The sequence below is a fragment of the Diaphorina citri genome, unplaced genomic scaffold, assembly GCF_000475195.1.
Source record: "Diaphorina citri unplaced genomic scaffold, Diaci psyllid genome assembly version 1.1 scaffold4, whole genome shotgun sequence".
Classification (NCBI taxonomy): domain Eukaryota; kingdom Metazoa; phylum Arthropoda; class Insecta; order Hemiptera; family Psyllidae; genus Diaphorina; species Diaphorina citri.
In genome coordinates this window covers 548,705-569,137 of record NW_007377443.1, presented here as the reverse complement: position 1 = coordinate 569,137, position 20,433 = coordinate 548,705, and the positions used below count along the sequence as shown (strand labels likewise).

The window sequence follows — 20,433 nt, the reverse complement described above, 5'->3', positions numbered from 1 at the left end:
TTGAACACACATGCAAATCATACGGAGTTTCCTTGACCTATTAAGCGAGTTATAACAACTCTGTGGCTAGAATAACATGTCTAACTTTAATGTTCACTCGTATTATGTTACCTATGTTTGTTTAGAAACTTTTTCTATCTCAAGCACAGGTACATAGGTATGGGGAATAGAATAAGGTTACCCCATTACCTGTGTACATATAAGCAAGTTCAAATCCACTTCCGAGGAGAATATTTCTAGAAGGGATATTTGGAAAACCTACCTATTCTTTATTGTACTATTCCAGGACCAGGAATGACTACTGTATACAGTGCGTTCGTTTACATAAGATTAGGAAATGAACTTGATTTCTGTTTGCGTGAAATATGCTGACACCAAAACTCTCTTTTTATCATGCACGCCCCTCAAAAAATCCTATCGTTAAAAAATTTCCAGTTAAAAATCCAGATATGAAGTAGATAGATACCATACCAGTAATCAGTTGATGTTATAACGGATCCGGATATTAAAGTTTTTAACGTAGTGTGTTTGTTACACTTTGACTGATGTGTTGTGTAATTTTTACCTTCAAAATTTTGAACTGCCAGTTGTATACATACTAGTTTCAAATTGATCTTTTGATAATCTGATATTTTGGAGTACAATTTACTCAGCAAAAATTCGTGTAAGCCTGTCTGGAAGCTTAGGGACTCTTGGAGTCTGACGTACGGTAAAGCAGAAACTGGAAGTAGAGAACCCCCTAAATACCGCCCTGCCTGTCTGGAAGCTTAGGGACTCTTGGAGTCTGACGTACGGTAAAGCAGAAACTGGAGGTAGAGAACCCCCTAAATACCGCCCTGCCTGTCTGGAAGGTTAGGGACTCTTGGAGTCGGACGTACGGTAAAGCAGAAACTGGAGGTAGAGAACCCCCTAAATACCGCCCTGCCTGTCTGGAAGGTTAGGGATGGAGGGTTTAAAATGTTAGCAGAGAAGGCAGAAGGGAAATCATTTGTGGGTGAGTTTCCTCCGGCTGGTAATTTAAAGTTAGTAAAAACAATGTAAAGGAAAGCGAATACTGCGAACAGAAGGGAAAAAGAACAGACTATACAATTAAAAACAAACAAACCAGTGGAAACCCTGGCGCTACAAGAGGCAAAAGGGACTACCATGAAGGAGAAAAAAATTAGCAGGGGTAGAAATGGAAATATTTAAATTTTCCCACATTCAACACGTTTCTTGTCGTGGGCGGAGTCTACCTCGCCCCTGGGATCATTTTAACTTGAAGTCCCTGAAGAGTCGAGAAAACTAGTCATGTGACCACAATAACAAAGGGAAAAAAAGCTAAGATGATGATGTGGACTTGTTGAAAATGATGCTGTAGGAAATTACTTAATGGTATATGGACTTAAAGAAAGAACTTTAAGGGTATCTACAGAGCAGGAAAACATAGGAGGTACGAACGAAATGGAAATATTTAAATTTTCCCACATTCAACACGTTTCTTGTCGTGGGCGGAGTCTACCTCGCCCCTGGGATCATTTTAACTTGATTTTTTAACAAAGGGGAAAAAAAGCCAAGATGATGATGTGGACTTGTTGAAAATGATGCTGTAGGAAATTACTTAATGGTATATGGACTATATGGGAACCAAGAACGCGCTAAAGAAAGAACTTTAAGGGTATCTACAGAGCAGGAAAACATAGGACACAAGTAATAGGAGATGGAAATGTATAGGAGGTACGAACTTAGAGAGATCAGAGGAGAGATATATCACAAAAGCCATTATCACGTGCATTATAATATCTGCCGTGCAATCTATATCTTATCTACAGGGTGTAACCATATCAGTGTATTCATATTTCACCAAGGGTTCTATTTCCGCCCGGAGCGAACTGTTTCCTAAAACTATCAGTTTCGTTCTCGGAACGTCTAGCATCCCCTTATTCTGATCGCCTTGTCTTCGAATTCGGGACGATGAGATCCATTCAGACACAACCTACACTGAACTGTTTGTGTGACTGAAACCCACCCTGTATGCTGGGAGGTCTCTGGCAGGTATAACATTAGCAACCTTGAAGGTTTACCTGTGCCCGGAGCACTCTAATGCCATTTCATTATTTTAAACTCAAACATTATGCATAATTATAATGGTTCATTTAAATTTTTAGAATGGATGGTATTGTATAAAAAATTTAGCTTGGGAGGAAAACCTTTTAACTTTTTTTTTATGAAGGCTCATAGCTCACAAGAAATAGACTTTGTTTTACCACCCCCCCCCCCCCCATTTTTTGAGAAGCCCTACAACGCAAAAAAAAAAACTTTTTTTTCCCCCCCCCCCCCCCCCGAAAATTGTTCAGTCCTTCTAAGCTGCAGGAATTGAAGCTTTTGACGCTTTTCGTGTAATGATATGAAGGTGAGCTTTGTCAAATCACACAGTGAAATTAATAATGATGTCATGTCATCCTTCGTGTGACAGTAGAGCTCTGGATTTAGACTGCCACAGAAGAATATGAAATCTAACCATCTCAACCGTTTGAGCATCTAGGCATTATAGGCAATAATCGTCACAAGAATCAGAATTTTCGTCATAGATTTTATAATGAGACAAATGAAATTACAGAACCGATTTTTGCGTTCAACGTATCAAAAACAAACAGCACTGGCTATTGAACACAAAGTAACCAAAATTATAGTTCTGCTGAACCAAATTACAAAGCTATCCCATTATTTGAATTGTTGGTAAAACAAATAGACCTGAAGACATTAATGACCCAAGTACTCTGATCATGAAGGTCCCCCGTGCAATAGTACAATGGACCTTGGTGCGAAATGATTGCTGAAATTATAGCAACAAAATAATGAACCTGTTGAAATCACAATAAGGAGAACAGAAACAGTAGTGGATGTTTTCATTTCGTACTCCGCACTCAAAAGTTTTTCAGTGCCTAGGGTGTGGACTTATGGACTGCCTCGTGCAATCCCTTGATATGCTACTTCGTAGATCCTCCACTGTTAATGACTTCTTTATTCGCCTAGGTATCTGGAAATTTACTGGAGGAATAAATTTGGCTATGGTTTCACGCTGATACTATTCTGAGATAACATCTAGAAGAAAAAAGTTTGCGAAATCGAGTTGGGTTCTTGAGTAAGATTTGGCGCGGGCTTTGAGCGATTAGGTAGAAGTTTCCTGGTTTTATGCTAATAAACAAAGTTAGTATTGAGGTGCACAAAGGTAGAGGGTATATTCATATCAGAGGAACTAATCGGATTATAGGAGGGAAATGTAACTTCTAATATGTAGGTAAACATTACTAGTGGATGATATTTTCCAGTCTTCCTCTCCGGGCTCCTCCTCCTCCTCCTCCAGGCTACCAGAGGTAGCCTAAACCAAATGCCAGCGCAAAGCAATCACCCTAGCTAGGGCTGATTGAGAGGCTGACGAAAAACGCCGACCCCGTCTGTACACGGGAAAAGGCGAAGAAAAAAAAGAAGAAGACTAGCACATGATATTTTTAGGAGGTACTTACGAGTACTGTCTTTAATAGCTTTAAACCCCAAGTCTACAGTCTCATGAAGAATGGAACTTGGGGCTTCTGCGCTATAATGGAGAGTTAACATACCCGAGGGTTAACATGAGACTAGAGTAGAGTGTAGCTGTAGACCCAAGGGTAAGATTTTAGACTGTTGAAAAGAAAATATTGCGACTTTTCGGGAGAAATACTCCCCTTCATTGCTCCCCTAGCTAGGGCTGATTGAGAGGCTGACGAAAAACGCCGACCCCGTCTGTACACGGGAAAAGGCGAAGAAAAAAAAGAAGAAGACTAGTACATGATCTTTTCAGTAGGTACTTACTGTCTTTAATAACTTTAAACCCCAAGTCTACAGTCTCATGAAGAATGGAACTTGGGGCTTCTGCGGTATAATCGAGAGTTAACATACCCGAGGGTTAACATGAGACTAGAGTAGAGTGTAGCTGGAGACCGAAGGGTAAGATTTTAGACTGTTGAAAAGAAAATATTGCGACTCTTCGGGGGAAATACCCCCTTCATTGCTCTGACATTGTTTTACAAACAATGGAGAGAATGTGAATGAAGGACAGGCCACCCTAAAGTTTCGCCGTTCCATTTCTCCCGGGAAGGTAACTGTAAAACACAAAGCACTTGACTCGATCTTGAGAGTGAAAGTGAACTTGACGACTTTCAAGGGACTTGAATTTCGTGATGTTAGGAGAAGGTTCAGTGGGGAGTTTGAAATGAGGAGAGAATGGGAAGCCCTAGTACTCAGTTATTTCCTACAAATTTATAAATTACTTACATACATATTTTACATCAAAGGTTTATAACACCAAACACCAGTAAAGTAGTAGTAGGTATAGCTCAGGAAGTAAAAGCTAGAGAGAACACCTTAGCAGTTAAAGGGCTAGCTTTACGGTGCAAATGAAGTCCCTATAGTAGGTATAGCTCAGGAAGTAAAAGCTAGAGAGAACACCTTAGCAGTTAAAGGGCTAGCTTTACGGTGCAAATGAAGTCCCTATGTACTCGTATCTTCTGCGAATTTGAACAAAAAATTATTGTTTTCGTAATACTAATCTTGGATATTCTGTTTCATTTTGTTTTCAGGTGGCAATCAAAATCATAGACAAAACACAATTAAATCCAGGCAGTTTACAAAAGGTAAGTTAAAGTAATATCTGCAGAAATATTTCAAGCCTCTCCTTAGAGGTTCTAGATAAATCAGAAGTCATTTTTCTTATATTCGAAGACACTGTTAATGGTGGTCTATGGAAAAATAAACGGAAACTTGGAACTGAACTTACAATGAAATTGAATTGACAGAAAAGGGAAAAGATTAAGAACGATCAAATATGAATGTTACAGTTACTTAAGCTGGTTAATTTATGTATCTTATATGTTTGACTAACATCCTGTTTTGTTTTGCTCTCTGTTGCAGTTATTTAGGGAAGTTAGAATAATGAAAATGCTCGACCATCCAAATATAGGTAAGTACCTAATCTGCACACTAATAATTCTGGGATCTGGGCGAATAGGTGAGCCCGTGCCCCAGTCTGATACACAGTGGGGGAGTGTACGATATATGTAGGGGACGAGATGAGCCCCTTACCCCTTCCAATACTACGACACTAGTGCCTGACCTTTTCCAAGGTAAGTGAGAGGTTCGGGGTTCGAAACCCGGCTGTAAAGAAAGTTCTTTATCCGAATAATAACAACTGTTCAGCCGTTCCATTTCTCCCGGGAAGGTAACTGTAAAACACAAAGCACTTGACTCGATCTTGAGAGTGAAAGTGAACTTGACGACTTTCAAGATGCTTGAATTTCGTGATGTTAGGAGAAGTGGAGGCCAAAAGAGAAGGTTCAGTGGGGAGTTTGAAATGAGGAGAGAATGGGAAGCCCTAGTACTCAGTTATTTCCTACAAATTTATAAATTACTTACATACATATTTTACATCAAAGGTTTATAACACCAAACACCAGTAAAGTAGTAGTAGGTATAGCTCAGGAAGTAAAAGCTAGAGAGAACACCTTAGCAGTTAAAGGGCTAGCTTTACGGTGCAAATGAAGTCCCTATGTATCTTCTGCGAATTTGAACAAAAAATTATTGTTTTCGTAATACTAATCTTGGATATTCTGTTTCATTTTGTTTTCAGGTGGCAATCAAAATCATAGACAAAACACAATTAAATCCAGGCAGTTTACAAAAGGTAAGTTAAAGTAATATCTGCAGAAATATTTCAAGCCTCTCCTTAGAGGTTCTAGATAAATCAGAATTCATTTTTCTTATATTCGAAGACACTGTTAATGGTGGTCTCTGGAAAAATAAACGGAAACTTGGAACTGAACTTACAATGAAATTGAATTGACAGAAAAGGGAAAAGATGAAGAACGATCAAATATGAATGTTACAGTTAATTAAGCTGGTTAATTTATGTATCTTATATGTTTGACTAACATCCTGTTTTGTTTTGCTCTCTGTTGCAGTTATTTAGGGAAGTTAGAATAATGAAAATGCTCGACCATCCAAATATAGGTAAGTACCTAATCTACACACTAATAATTCTGGGATCTGGGTAAAAAAAAACCTTCCGTACCATGGGACCAACGGGGGTACTGCTGGAATAAAAGGACTCTAGTCCTGTTCGAGCAGCTTTAATACGAACTAATATTATATCCATTTATACTCGGATCTACAGTCCCATCACTAATACTAGGATATAGCGTCAATAGTAGCCACGGCCTATGAGCCAAGAGCTGGCTCTGGCACCGGAAGCAAGCTAGTTACAATGTGAACCACTCTGATGTCACCATCGAGTACACTTTACGAGCCAACATTCCGCTAGTTCTCCTCGCCTCAATGCTTGAGTGAACGCCAACACCAAGAGTTTGATTCCTGGCGATGTCAATTTTTTCATCATGTTATTACATTAATTATGTTACCTATTACATTTGTGATAAGTTCGATAGGGGCTTGACGTCACTGTATAATTGCCAAGGTTTTCAGTGACAGGGGTTTTACCCTCCGATCGTTCCGTACTGTAACAACTTAGGTCTCTCCGCTGGTAAAACCCCTGTCGAAAACGGCTTTGTATCTACGTAGATAATTCGGGGAAATTATTTTATTATATGTAATAGGTAATTTATACAAAACAACCTTCGTGGCCGAGTGAGTATACTAGACTTGCACTCCGGAGGTCCCGGGTTCAATTCCCGGCGGGATCAAAGCTCTGTGTTTGGAGTTCGGGCTGCACTTAGCCTCGTGAGGACAATTGATTAGCTACTTTAATCGAGTAGCAACCAGTGGCGGCAATACCAATGTAAAAAAATATTGAAATATGTCTGGTATAGGATATTGTAAACTTTAACTTAGTATTGAAATTTTTTCACTCACTAACCCCTGTCTCTGTTTCTTTCCCCTTGCAGTGAAACTGTTCCAAGTGATCGAAACAGAGAAAACACTCTACTTAGTCATGGAGTACGCCAGCGGGGGAGAAGTGTTTGACTATCTAGTTCTACACGGGCGAATGAAGGAGAAAGAAGCCCGGGCCAAGTTCAGGCAAATAGTTTCCGCAGTCCAGTATTGTCACCAGAAGAAAATAATTCATAGAGATCTTAAGGTAAGGAGCTACCTTTTTTTAAGAGATTTGATTAGTGTTAATAGGGTCATTGGCTATAATAAACGCCCTGTGTCACTGCTATCTGGTTAGATCTTTTGTGATTTAAAAGATTTGATAGAGGGATCTGTAATCATCCCAATGTCGAGAGAAGGGGGGCAGCAGGATAAGAGAAAGCTAGCTGTTCCGAGAGGGAACCTTTAGTTTGGGTTGAAGTTCTTCCCGGACGGGAATCGAACCCGCGACATAGTTTTCCTGCTGGTTTCCGTTTTCTGTTATAACCACCCGTTTAATGGGGCAATTGTCGTGCGACTTACTGCCAAGTCTTTTGTTCACTATTTACTAAAACTGGACTGAAGGCATGCTTAAAGGAGAAGAAAACACTTGGTATTGTAATGTATTATATCGGAATATTTTTCTGCTTCTATTAAATAAAACTTTCTTTATTTTATTAACTTCTGTCTCTCTTAATCTCCCACAGGCTGAAAATTTGCTTTTAGACAGTGAAATGAATATTAAAATAGCGGACTTTGGATTTAGTAACGAATTCACTCCGGGTAATAAGCTAGACACGTTTTGTGGCAGTCCTCCCTACGCCGCCCCTGAACTTTTCCAAGGTAAGTGAGAGGTTCGGGGTTCGAAACCCGGCTGTAAAGAAAGTTCTTTATCCGAATAATAACAACTGTTCAGTGTTCAATCGTTCCCAGGAAGGAGGGCCTATTTTAGCAGCAAAAATAACATAGGCCCTTTATCTAAATTCATCGCCTTAGTGTCCTCTAATAGCCCACCTCTGTGGCGGAGTGATAAAGAGCACTGACTCTCAACCCGGAGGTGCTAGGTTCGAAACCCGGCCAAGGCGGAAATTTTCTGAGCGATTTTTTCCGTGAATTGGCATGGATGTAAAAGAATTTGCATAGAAGTAATGCGAAAGCGGTGCCGAGTAACATACTTTTTTTATATTCTCATTTTTTTTTGTTTATTTAAAAACAAAAGTGTCCTCTAATAAAGCATCTCTCCTTCGCAGGCAAAAAATACGACGGTCCCGAGGTGGACGTGTGGTCCCTGGGCGTGATCCTGTACACCCTGGTGTCCGGCTCCCTCCCGTTCGACGGCTCTACATTGCGAGAGCTGCGGGAGAGGGTGCTGCGCGGCAAGTACCGGATCCCGTTCTACATGTCCACGGACTGCGAGAACCTCCTCAAGAAGTTCCTGGTACTCAACCCGGCCAAACGGGCTTCCCTAGAAGTAAGTGGCGAGGTAACGTTGGGTTCTTTGTGTTTTGTTTTTATTAAGTTTATGGTCGGGGCGAGCGCAAGTTCGCAAGACAGGAAAAGGAAAAATTACCCCTGAAAGAAGCAATCAAAAAAATTTATTGATGAGCTCCCCAAAGTTTACCCGGCCAAACGGGCTTCCCTAGAAGTAAGTGGCGAGGTAACGTTGGGTTCTTTGTGTTTTGTTTTTATTAAGTTTATGGTCGGGGCGTGCGCAAGTTCGCAAGACAGGAAAAGGAAAAATTACCCCTGAGAGAAGCAATCAAAAAAAATTATTGATGAGCTCCCCAAAGTTTGGTGCCAGATAACACAGCATAAGGGGGGAAGTAAGGATTCTATTCAAAGGAGGCACTGAGAATACTGTGATCTGTGATATCCACAAAAAATGTGAAAAGGCTTTGGCATTACTTCAATTATTTGATTGTATTGATTTATGTGACCATAGAAAATGCCCCCAAAAAATCTTGTAATCAATAAATTCATAGACTCGGAAAAAGTGGTTTTCGTTTAAAATGCAACTCAAATAGTACCTCCACAATAAAATTCTTCCAGGTTGGTTATACCGTCTGACTGTCATAGTACGTAGTATTTTATTGAAATTATGTAACTCTTCATTTAATTATGATGTACAATAAGTGAAGAATACCACTATGTATGTACGTACTGTCATTCACTTTATCTCCACCCTCCTGAGGTCTAATGATATGGGGGCCTCTTATCTGACCACAACAAGTATTTATACTCCGTCAAAACAATAGGTCTCTTTGAAAATAGCAATATCAAGTTTATTGAGATATTATTTCATTATTATCATTACTATTATTTTTTTAATTTAATTTTATTGGTGTGCGTCAACATGAGATATTAATTAACACTTTGGAGTACCCTATACCCACGTGATCTGCATGTAGTACTTGAATGATAGTTAGCACAATACTTGACCTGTTCTTGTTCTTAAAGTACTTGACAGGATGGAAATTGGGAGATAAAAGCCCATTGTGTTGTGTTGGAAGTGTGAAATGTCGTTTCGTTGTCAAATTAGGACATTGACCTTGAATTAGAAGGCTGTCCAGTACTGTATATGTTGTAATCCATTAGTGAAATCTCTCATTAAGTGATTATTGAAATCCTCTATCAGAATACGGACTAAATAGTCGTATCAGCCACTGGAAAACAGGAAATTTAGGCCAGCCCTCACTATAAGGTAGACCTGATCAGGTCCGCCTATCAGGTCTACTTGATACCTTTTTATGAGTGGCTGGCCTGAAGAGTTGTTTCATCCACTAGAAATCAGGAAAATTAGAAGCAAATGCAGCGCACCTGAGCTGTTTCTTCCTCAGTTGACACAAACTTTAGCTATTACTCTGAAGTTTTAGACGAACAGGGTTCAGCTCCAAGTTAATTCTGGTTTTGCGATGGTACTAATAAATAGATAAAAAAATATACCTACCTAACAGTAGATTGCATTATATGTCTGGTTGCTTCCTCTCTTGAAGAGAAATTCACAATGATCATTCGACCTTTGTTCAGATCTAAAAGGAATTTTAATTGTGTTGAGCATTAAATGCTTGTCACAAATGTCCTTCCTCGCTTGATAAACTACGCTAAATTTAATGACTTGACTTGGACTCGAACCACCAACTTCCAGATCCAGAGTCCACCGTGCTAACCACCACACCACTGAGGTTGGTTTTGTTCAGATGGCCAACCTGTTTGTATATTTTCAAACACAACCTGCTTCCGTCTTTCCAACTTGACATTGGCTCATATGACTACATTATCCGTAACCTTATGCTAGGGATTACCATGTCGGATTAGATATACCTAATACTCAGGTCCATAATCCGAAGTGGTAAGCTCCTAGCATTATTCACTTCATTCATGCTATAAGGTACTAAGGTTCTCTATTCGAATGAGGGTTGGAGAGAGAAAAAGGACTCCTTTTTTCATGGGGGAAATTTTATAATGTTGATATAGGTGGGTACTTGAATTATTGAATTTCCTTTTTTGTGTGGTTTTATTTTTTCCTACAAAGTGCAAACATAATAAACCCCTGTAACATACATTTTTTTTTTTTTTTTTCCCATACGAATCGTAGTTTTGAGCGTGTATTTCGTTTGAGTAGTTCTTAAATGTATTCACAATTTGGCATTGTGGAAATTAACTTGATTTGCTTAATATGAATTTTCAGTACTGGATAGTGTAGTCACTAACTTTTAGAATTAACCTTCACTAGGCGTAATTTTGCTTTTTGAATTAGGTAACCTTCAATAGGCGTATTTTTCTTTTTGAATTAACCTTTAATAGGCGTATTTTTCTTTTTGAATTAACCTTCAATAGGCGTATTTTTCTTTTTGAATTAACCTTCACTAGGCGTAATTTTGCTTTTTTAAATTAGGTAACCTTCAATAGGCGTGTTTTTCCCTTTGAATTAATTCTCATCAGGCGTGTTTTTCTTTTGAATTAACCCTCATGAGGCGTAATTTGCTCATCTGCAATAGGCGTGTTTTTCCCTTTGAATTAATTCTCATCAGGCGTGTTTTTCTTTTGAATTAACCCTCATGAGGCGTAATTTGCTCATCTGTGTGTGGCTTGATCTCGTTCCTACGTATACTAACCCCACTGTGTCTAAGTGTTAAGTCAAGGTACTCTCTCTGAACTTGCTAGGGAACTTCTACGGATACCCAGAAATGTAGAGAGGTTGAGTCAAAGTGAGGTAAACTCAGCTTAACTTCGCACACGAAAAGCTCACTCTGAGGCCACTTGCTAGCCAAGCTGAAACTCCTGGCCCGGGTTCGAATCCCATCATCGAAAAAAAAAAGTCTTTCAATTGCTAATACTTCAAGGGATTACTTTCCGGTGTTCTCGTGGTGACCCAGTACCTAAATGGGAAGCATCGTGTCGCCCATTTGATACGGGACAAGTCCTCACGATGGTTGACTGCGGTTCAGGATGAGCCAATTAAACATGGCTAGAGAGCTAGAGACTATTGCCCTGGTGTATGGCTGATAGAAGAGACATTTTCTCTCTTTTGTCGTCAACTTTCGGCTCTAGCTAAAACCGCTACAACAACAACCGAAATGAGCGAAATGTTTCATCCGAAAAAATAGTCTATGTCCCACGTTCAGAGAGAGTACCTTTTCCCTCCTCTATCTCTCCCTCCTGTTGAGGGGGGAGGACAGATCCAATATTACCATCTAATGTGTTGAAGGTTTACTTTCAGAGGCCCTGGTGGGTTTGGGCTACAGCCGGAGTGAAATCGAGGAGAGTTTATCGCAAGCCAAATACGATGATGTGTTCGCCACCTACCTGCTGCTGGGCAGGAAATCCACTGACGTGAGTATTGCATCATTATTACAACTTAAAAAGTGAGCTCCCATGGCGTAGTGATCACTACGCTCGCCTTGCACGCGGGAGATCCGGGTTCGATTCCCGGCTCAGCACGTGCCCCCAAAAAATCTTGTAATCAATAAATTCATAGACTCGGAAAAAGTGGTTTTCGTTTAAAATGCAACTCAAATAGTACCTCCACAGTAAAATTCTTCCAGGTTGGTTATACCGTCTGACTGTCATAGTACGTAGTATTTTATTGAAATTATGTAACTGTTCATTTAATTATGATGTACAATAAGTGAAGAATACCACTATGTATGTACGTACTGTCATTCACTTTATCTCCACACTCCTGAGGTCTAATGACATGGGGGCCTCTTATCTGACCACAACAAGTATTTATACTCCGTCAAAACAATAGGCTTTAGAGTGAGTTTTGTTTGTTATTTGTACACTAGACTGCTGAATAGAGCTTTATGTAGTTCCGTAGAGGAACAAGTTTTGTCAGCTAGACTAGATGGAGCTATAAGTTAGTCTGAGTATTTACAATATCCCACTCCTCCAATGTATTAATAAAGAGCTATTAAACAAAAGCTAACAAAAGCTATGAACATATCCTCGTGAGGACAGTAATGAGATTATTCAAGTGTCAGTGAAAATACGCTTACCAAATTGGCTTTGCAAAACTAACACACCAGTTAATTTCTTTAAAAGAAAAAAAATGTGTAGGAATGAAATAGTATTGAAAAAAATCAATATTTCACTGGAAATATAGAACTTTTCAGTTTTGCCACCCAAAATTTGTGTTGCCAAAACGACACAACCATAAATTTCAGACAACCATAAATTTTAGTTGTAGATAAAAGCAGAAAAAAAATCAATATTTCACTGGAAATATAGAACTTTTCAGTTTTGCCACCCAAAATTTGTGTTGCCAAAACGACACAACCATAAATTTTAGTTGTAGATAAAAGCAGGGAAGCCATAAATCTCAGACAGAATAGTTGTAGATTAGAATAAAAAGCTAGGAGTACCTAACGTCCTGACTATATTATATAGGAGGAGCCCCAGTCACGAGCTCTGGCGGTGCGGGCACGAATCACACGCACAACAGCAGCATCTCCCCGGCCCCCACCAACTTCAAGCGACAGAACACGATAGACTCGGCGAGCATCAAGGAGAACACGGCCCGTCTCAATGCAGGACGACCTGCCAAGAACACTGCCTCCATCGCGCCCCTCGATACGAGTAAGGCCTCTTTCCCCTATATCCTCGTTTTTTACTAGTGATTCGTAGAAGGCAACTTTCCCCTATCCTCGTTTTTACTTGTGATTAGTAGAAGGCTTCTTTCCTCTAGTTTTACTAGTTCGGTATTTGGTAAAAATCCACTCTTTAAAACAATCCCCCAACACTCGTATCAACAAATTTTCAGTATTCTCTAACGTGTAAATTATTTTTTTATCGCGTTGCTCATCTGTGTGTGGCTTGATCTCGTTCCTACGTATACTAACCCCACTGTGTCTAAGTGTTAAGTCAAGGTACTCTCTCTGAACTTGCTAGGGAACTTCTACGGATACCCAGAAATGTAGAGAGGTTGAGTCAAAGTGAGGTAAACTCAGCTTAACTTCGCACACGAAAAGCTCACTCTGAGGCCACTTGCTAGCCAAGCTGAAACTCCTGGCCCGGGTTCGAATCCCATCATCGAAAAAAAAAGTCTTTCAATTGCTAATACTTCAAGGGATTACTTTCCGGTGTTCTCGTGGTGACCCAGTACCTAAATGGGAAGCATCGTGTCGCCCATTTGATACGGGACAAGTCCTCACGATGGTTGACTGCGGTTCAGGATGAGCCAATTAAACATGGCTAGAGAGCTAGAGACTATTGCCCTGGTGTATGGCTGATAGAAGAGACATTTTCTCTCTTTTGTCGTCAACTTTCGGCTCTAGCTAAAACCGCTACAACAACAACCGAAATGAGCGAAATGTTTCATCCGAAAAAATAGTCTATGTCCCACGTTCAGAGAGAGTACCTTTTCCCTCCTCTATCTCTCCCTCCTGTTGAGGGGGGAGGACAGATCCAATATTACCATCTAATGTGTTGAAGGTTTACTTTCAGAGGCCCTGGTGGGTTTGGGCTACAGCCGGAGTGAAATCGAGGAGAGTTTATCGCAAGCCAAATACGATGATGTGTTCGCCACCTACCTGCTGCTGGGCAGGAAATCCACTGACGTGAGTATTGCATCATTATTACAACTTAAAAAGTGAGCTCCCATGGCGTAGTGATCACTACGCTCGCCTTGCACGCGGGAGATCCGGGTTCGATTCCCGGCTCAGCACCAGGCTGAGTGTTCCCCGCTTTGGGGACGGTAAGACCTTAGCAGTTACAGTTCCCTCTATGAAAGAGGACAACATGTCCTACTTCAATGCTGTAATCCAGCGGTTCCCAAACTTTTTTTTTTTTTAATGGTAAAGGTGCCGGGGCTCCTTCACTGTATTTTATGTGATTTTCCGGGGGGTTTTGAAGTCCTCTTGGGGGCCACTAACCCCAGTTTGGGAATCACTGTTCTGAACTAAAAAGAAGATCTAATTTCCGTTTTGTTTTTCTATTTCAGCCGGAATCGGACGGCTCTCGCTCAGGCTCCTCACTCTCGTTGCGTAACCTGCAGCCAGGCTCTGGGGGCGGTGCCACGGGGGGCAGTGGCTCCTCACGCTCTTGGCGTAACATGCAGCCAGGCTCTGGGGGCGTTGCCACGGGGGGCAGTGGCGGGGGAGGAGGTGGGGGGGCAGCTCAGTCCCCCTCACATAGAGGTGTGCATCGTTCCATTAGCGCCTCGAACGCCAAGCCGTCGCGACGGGCATCATCCGGGGGGGAAACGTTGCGTGAGTCGACAGTCGCCACCGCTACTAACTCTGCTGGGGGTGGGCATTTCTATACCCTATCTCCTTGCTCTCTGCCTTGCTACACCATAGTCACTCCCCTGTGCATGATCCCCCCTACACTTATGGTGGATTTCGCCAAGGACTTAATGAGAGATTTCACTAATGGGAGAATTTTCAACAATTCAAAAAGGAGTTTTTAATGTTCCAAAAAGGAGTTTTTAGTGATCCAAAAAGGAAGAGTTTTTAAAAACTCCTGTTTGGTGGATCTGGGTAAAAAAAAACCTTCCGTACCATGGGACCAACGGGGGTACTGCTGGAATAAAAGGACTCTAGTCCTGTTCGAGCAGCTTAAAAATCGAGGTAGAGAACCCCCTAAATACGGCCCTGCCTGTCTGGAAGGTTAGGGACTCTTGGAGTCTGACGTACGGTAAAGCAGAAATTGGAGGTAGAGAACCCCCTAAATACGGCCCTGCCTGTCTGGAAGGTTAGGGACTCTTGGAGTCTGACGTACGGTAAAGCAGAAAATGGAGGTAGAGAAACTCCTAAATACGGCCCTGCCTGTCTCGAAGGTTAGGGACTCTTGGAGTCTGACGTACGGTAAAGCAGAAAATGGAGGTAGAGAACCCCCTAAATACGGCCCTGCCTGTCTGGAAGGTTAGGGACTCTTGGAGTCTGACGTACGGTAAAGCAGAAAATGGAGGTAGAGAACCCCCTAAATACGGCCCTGCCTGTCTGGAAGGTTAGGGACTCTTGGAGTCTGACGTACGGTAAAGCAGAAAATCGAGGTAGAGAACCCCCTAAATACGGCTGAGCAGCTTTAATACGAACTAATATTATATCCATTTATACTCGGATCTACAGTCCCATCACTAATACTAGGATATAGCGTCAATAGTAGCCACGGCCTATGAGCCAAGAGCTGGCTCTGGCACCGGAAGCAAGCTAGTTACAATGTGAACCACTCTGATGTCACCATCGAGTACACTTTACGAGCCAACATTCCGCTAGTTCTCCTCGCCTCAATGCTTGAGTGAACGCCAACACCAAGAGTTTGATTCCTGGCGATGTCAATTTTTTCATCATGTTATTACATTAATTATGTTACCTATTACATTTGTGATAAGTTCGATAGGGGCTTGACGTCACTGTATAATTGCCAAGGTTTTCAGTGACAGGGGTTTTACCCTCCGATCGTTCCGTACTGTAACAACTTAGGTCTCTCCGCTGGTAAAACCCCTGTCGAAAACGGCTTTGTATCTACGTAGATAATTCGGGGAAATTATTTTATTATATGTAATAGGTAATTTATACAAAACAACCTTCGTGGCCGAGTGAGTATACTAGACTTGCACTCCGGAGGTCCCGGGTTCAATTCCCGGCGGGATCAAAGCTCTGTGTTTGGAGTTCGGGCTGCACTTAGCCTCGTGAGGACAATTGATTAGCTACTTTAATCGAGTAGCGACCAGTGGCGGCAATACCAATGTAAAAAAAATATTGAAATATGTCTGGTATAGGATATTGTAAACTTTAACTTAGTATTGAAATTTTTTCACTCACTAACCCCTGTCTCTGTTTCTTTCCCCTTGCAGTGAAACTGTTCCAAGTGATCGAAACAGAGAAAACACTCTACTTAGTCATGGAGTACGCCAGCGGGGGAGAAGTGTTTGACTATCTAGTTCTACACGGGCGAATGAAGGAGAAAGAAGCCCGGGCCAAGTTCAGGCAAATAGTTTCCGCAGTCCAGTATTGTCACCAGAAGAAAATAATTCATAGAGATCTTAAGGTAAGGAGCTACCTTTTTTTAAGAGATTTGATTGGTGTTAATAGGGTCATTGGCTATAATAAATGCCCTGTGTCACTGCGATCTGGTTAGATCTTTTGTGATTTAAAAGATTTGATAGAGGGATCTGTAATCATCCCAATGTCGAGAGAAGGAGGGCAGCAGGATAAGAGAAAGCTAGCTGTTCCGAGAGGGAACCTTTAGTTTGGGTTGAAGTTCCTCCCGGACGGGAATCGAACCCGCGACATAGTTTTCCTGCTGGTTTCCGTTTTCTGTTATAACCACCCGTTTAATGGGGCAATTGTCGTGCGACTTACTGCCAAGTCTTTTGTTCACTATTTACTAAAAGGCATGCTTAAAGGATAAGAAAACACTTGGTATTGTAATGTATTATATCGGAATATTTTTCTGCTTCTATTAAATAAAACTTTCTTTATTTTATTAACTTCTGTCTCTCTTAATCTCCCACAGGCTGAAAATTTGCTTTTAGACAGTGAAATGAATATTAAAATAGCGGACTTTGGATTTAGTAACGAATTCACTCCGGGTAATAAGCTAGACACGTTTTGTGGCAGTCCTCCCTACGCCGCCCCTGAACTTTTCCAAGGTAAGTGAGAGGTTCGGGGTTCGAAACCCGGCTGTAAAGAAAGTTCTTTATCCGAATAATAACAACAGTTTCCGCAGTCCAGTATTGTCACCAGAAGAAAATAATTCATAGAGATCTTAAGGTAAGGAGCTACCTTTTTTTAAGAGATTTGATTAGTGTTAATAGGGTCATTGGCTATAATAAACGCCCTGTGTCACTGCTATCTGGTTAGATCTTTTGTGATTTAAAAGATTTGATAGAGGGATCTGTAATCATCCCAATGTCGAGAGAAGGGGGGCAGCAGGATAAGAGAAAGCTAGCTGTTCCGAGAGGGAACCTTTAGTTTGGGTTGAAGTTCTTCCCGGACGGGAATCGAACCCGCGACATAGTTTTCCTGCTGGTTTCCGTTTTCTGTTATAACCACCCGTTTAATGGGGCAATTGTCGTGCGACTTACTGCCAAGTCTTTTGTTCACTATTTACTAAAACTGGACTGAAGGCATGCTTAAAGGAGTTGAAAACTAAAGGCCTTGTCAAATTATTCCATCGTTCTCACAAAATGCACTCTTGTGACACGAATTTTTTTACTAACATTGCATGATGTAATGCGTTCAATTGAGATTTTGGTGCACATGATTTAAAGTTATGAACCTCTTCTTTGTCTCTCCACTATTCTTTTTGGGTTATTTTTGTATTTTTCCTTCTATTTGTTATCGAGCTCAGTTTTCTTTACTTTCTTTGGGAGGGCAGAAGAAAAAGGCCGATGGGCATTTTGTTTTATTCTAGAGAAATTTTTAGAAATGAGAAACTACTTTCATCTAACATCAGTTTAATACCCTAATAACCCTGTGTATTGTCACCCTAACTAGATTTCAGTAGGTTTACTTTCTTTGCTAACTGATTTCTTGTTCACCACCCATCACCTTCATCAACATCCTCACCGTAGCTTTACACTCGATTTCCTTGGCTTTCTACTAACGCAATCATTGAAAACTAAAGGCCTTGTCAAATTATTCCATCGTTCTCACAAAATGCACTCTTGTGACACGAATTTTTTTACTAACATTGCATGATTGAGATTTTGGTGCACATGATTTAAATTTATGAACCTCTTCTTTGTCTCTCCACTATTCTTTTTGGGTTATTTTTGTATTTTTCCTTCTATTTGGATAGTTATCGTGCTCAGTTTTCTTTACTTTCTTTGGGAGGGCAGAAGAAAAAGGCCGATGGGCATTTTGTTTTATTCTAGAGGAATTTTTAGAAATGAGAAACTACTTTAATCTAACATCAGTTTAATACCCTAATAACCCTGTGTATTTTCACCCTAACTAGATATCAGTAGGTTTACTTTCTTTCCTAACTGATTTCTTGTTCACCACCCATCACCTTCATCAACATCCTCACCGTAGCTTTACACTCGTTTTCCTTGGCTTTCTACTAACGCAATCTACTAACATGTCTGTGGTATTGCTTATCGTGCTTTTGTGTTCATGTGCTTGACTCGATTTTGTAATCCGGTAATGCAAGTAAATGCTATTCCAAGTTACGCATAACATGATGTGTCCATAAGATAATACCACACGTTTATACTGTGTGTTACAATTTTTACATGTCAATATAAGGTTTTTCTCGAAGTAATGCAATGCAGTACCGAGACGGTATTTTCATGTCTTTCTTTTAAAAAGAAAAATAATAATAATAGTAATGAAGAAAAAGTCTTGAGAAGCACGTTGAATGCACCAGTTCCCGATGGATCACTGAAGTTAAGCAACATTGCGCGTGATTGGTATCCAGATGGGTGACCATCTGGGCAATCACGTGCTGCTGGCTTTTCTCGGCCCCATTTAGGCTGTGTGAGGAGGTAAAAACCTCCGTCACTTAAATCCTTAGCCGTTATACAGCGATGTTAAATCCCTTGAAAAAAAAAAGAAAAAAAAAGATAGTAAAAAGAGCTAAAATGTTTAATGTCATTCATAAAACCGTGACTTTGAGAAGTAGACTAGTAGGTTGTAGGTATAACTGTAGGTTAGTACTTTACAGTGTGTAGCTTTTTTGTGTGTGCTGAATTAAGCTTTGCTTAGTTATTTTAGAGTGAGTTTTGTTTGTTATTTGTACACTAGACTGCTGAATAGAGCTTTATGTAGTTCCGTAGAGGAACAAGTTTTGTCAGCTATACTAGATGGAGCCATAAGTTAGTCTGAGTATTTACAATATCCCACTCCTCCGATGTATTAATAAAGAGCTATTAAACAAAAGCTATGGGCGAACATATCCTCGTGAGGACAGTAATGAGATTATTCAAGTGTCAGTGAAAATACGCTTACCAAATTGGCTTTGCAAAGCTAACACACCAGTTAAAGATTTAATTTCTTTAAAAGAAAAAAAAAAATGTGTAGGAATAAAATAGTATTGAAAAAAATCAATATTTCACTGGAAATATAGAACTTTTCAGTTTTGCCACCCAAAATTTGTGTTGCCAAAACGACACAACCATAAATTTCAGACAACCATAAATTTTAGTTGTAGATAAAAGCAGAGAAGCCATAAATCTCAGACAGAATAGTTGTAGATTAGAATAAAAAGCTAGGAGTACCTAACGTCCTGACTATATTATATAGGAGGAGCCCCAGTCACGAGCTCTGGCGGTGCGGGCACGAATCACACGCACAACAGCAGCATCTCCCCGGCCCCCACCAACTTCAAGCGACAGAACACGATAGACTCGGCGAGCATCAAGGAGAACACGGCCCGTCTCAATGCAGGACGACCTGCCAAGAACACTGCCTCCATCGCGCCCCTCGATACGAGTAAGGCCTCTTTCCCCTATATCCTCGTTTTTTACTAGTGATTCGTAGAAGGCAACTTTCCCCTATCCTCGTTTTTACTTGTGATTAGTAGAAGGCTTCTTTCCTCTAGTTTTACTAGTTCGGTATTTGGTAGAAATCCACTCTTTAAAACAATCCCCCAACACTCGTATCATCAAATTTTCAGTATTCTCTAACGTGTAAATTATTTTCAATCAAAATCGGACTAACCGTTTGAGTCTTGCAAAGTTTTATCGCGGAAAAAACCGGAACATTTCCCCATTGCTCATCCATTCATCTCATTTCCCTAAACCTAGAAATTACCTTATCTCTAAACAGGCTAAACACCCATCAATTTCCATCTTCATTTCATTTTTCTCCTTCTCTTAGTGAAAATTTGTTAACCAAAAAATGAGATACTTTTAAGGTTTTAAGTATAAATTTCAATATTTAATTAGGCATTTCCCTAAACCTAGAAATTACCTTATCTCTAAACAGGCTAAACACCCATCAATTTCCATCTTCATTTCATTTTTCTCCTTCTCTTAATGAAAATTTGTTAACCAAAAAATGAGATACTTTTAAGGTTTTAAGTATAAATTTCAATATTTAATTAGTCTTTCACCTTTCGGTTGTATTATAATTGTCCTTCTTCTTTAAGCACTATTTAGGAAAC

At 40.4% G+C, this 20,433-nt stretch overlaps 1 protein-coding gene across 1 annotated transcript in view; it reads left to right on the top strand.

Annotated features, from left to right (window-relative positions):
• LOC103522428 (serine/threonine-protein kinase par-1) overlaps positions 1 to 20,433 on the top strand; it is a 127,216-nt gene that overhangs the window by 92,195 nt on the left and 14,588 nt on the right. The window contains exons 3-13 of the mRNA XM_026829995.1: positions 4,599 to 4,652; positions 4,930 to 4,978; positions 6,915 to 7,108; positions 7,587 to 7,722; positions 8,130 to 8,372; positions 11,600 to 11,716; positions 12,769 to 12,957; positions 13,801 to 13,937; positions 14,321 to 14,426; positions 14,496 to 14,627; positions 19,572 to 19,760. Coding sequence (XP_026685796.1) covers positions 4,599 to 4,652; positions 4,930 to 4,978; positions 6,915 to 7,108; positions 7,587 to 7,722; positions 8,130 to 8,372; positions 11,600 to 11,716; positions 12,769 to 12,957; positions 13,801 to 13,937; positions 14,321 to 14,426; positions 14,496 to 14,627; positions 19,572 to 19,760 — 1,546 coding nt within the window. The remainder of the gene's footprint in view (positions 1 to 4,598; positions 4,653 to 4,929; positions 4,979 to 6,914; positions 7,109 to 7,586; positions 7,723 to 8,129; positions 8,373 to 11,599; positions 11,717 to 12,768; positions 12,958 to 13,800; positions 13,938 to 14,320; positions 14,427 to 14,495; positions 14,628 to 19,571; positions 19,761 to 20,433) is intronic.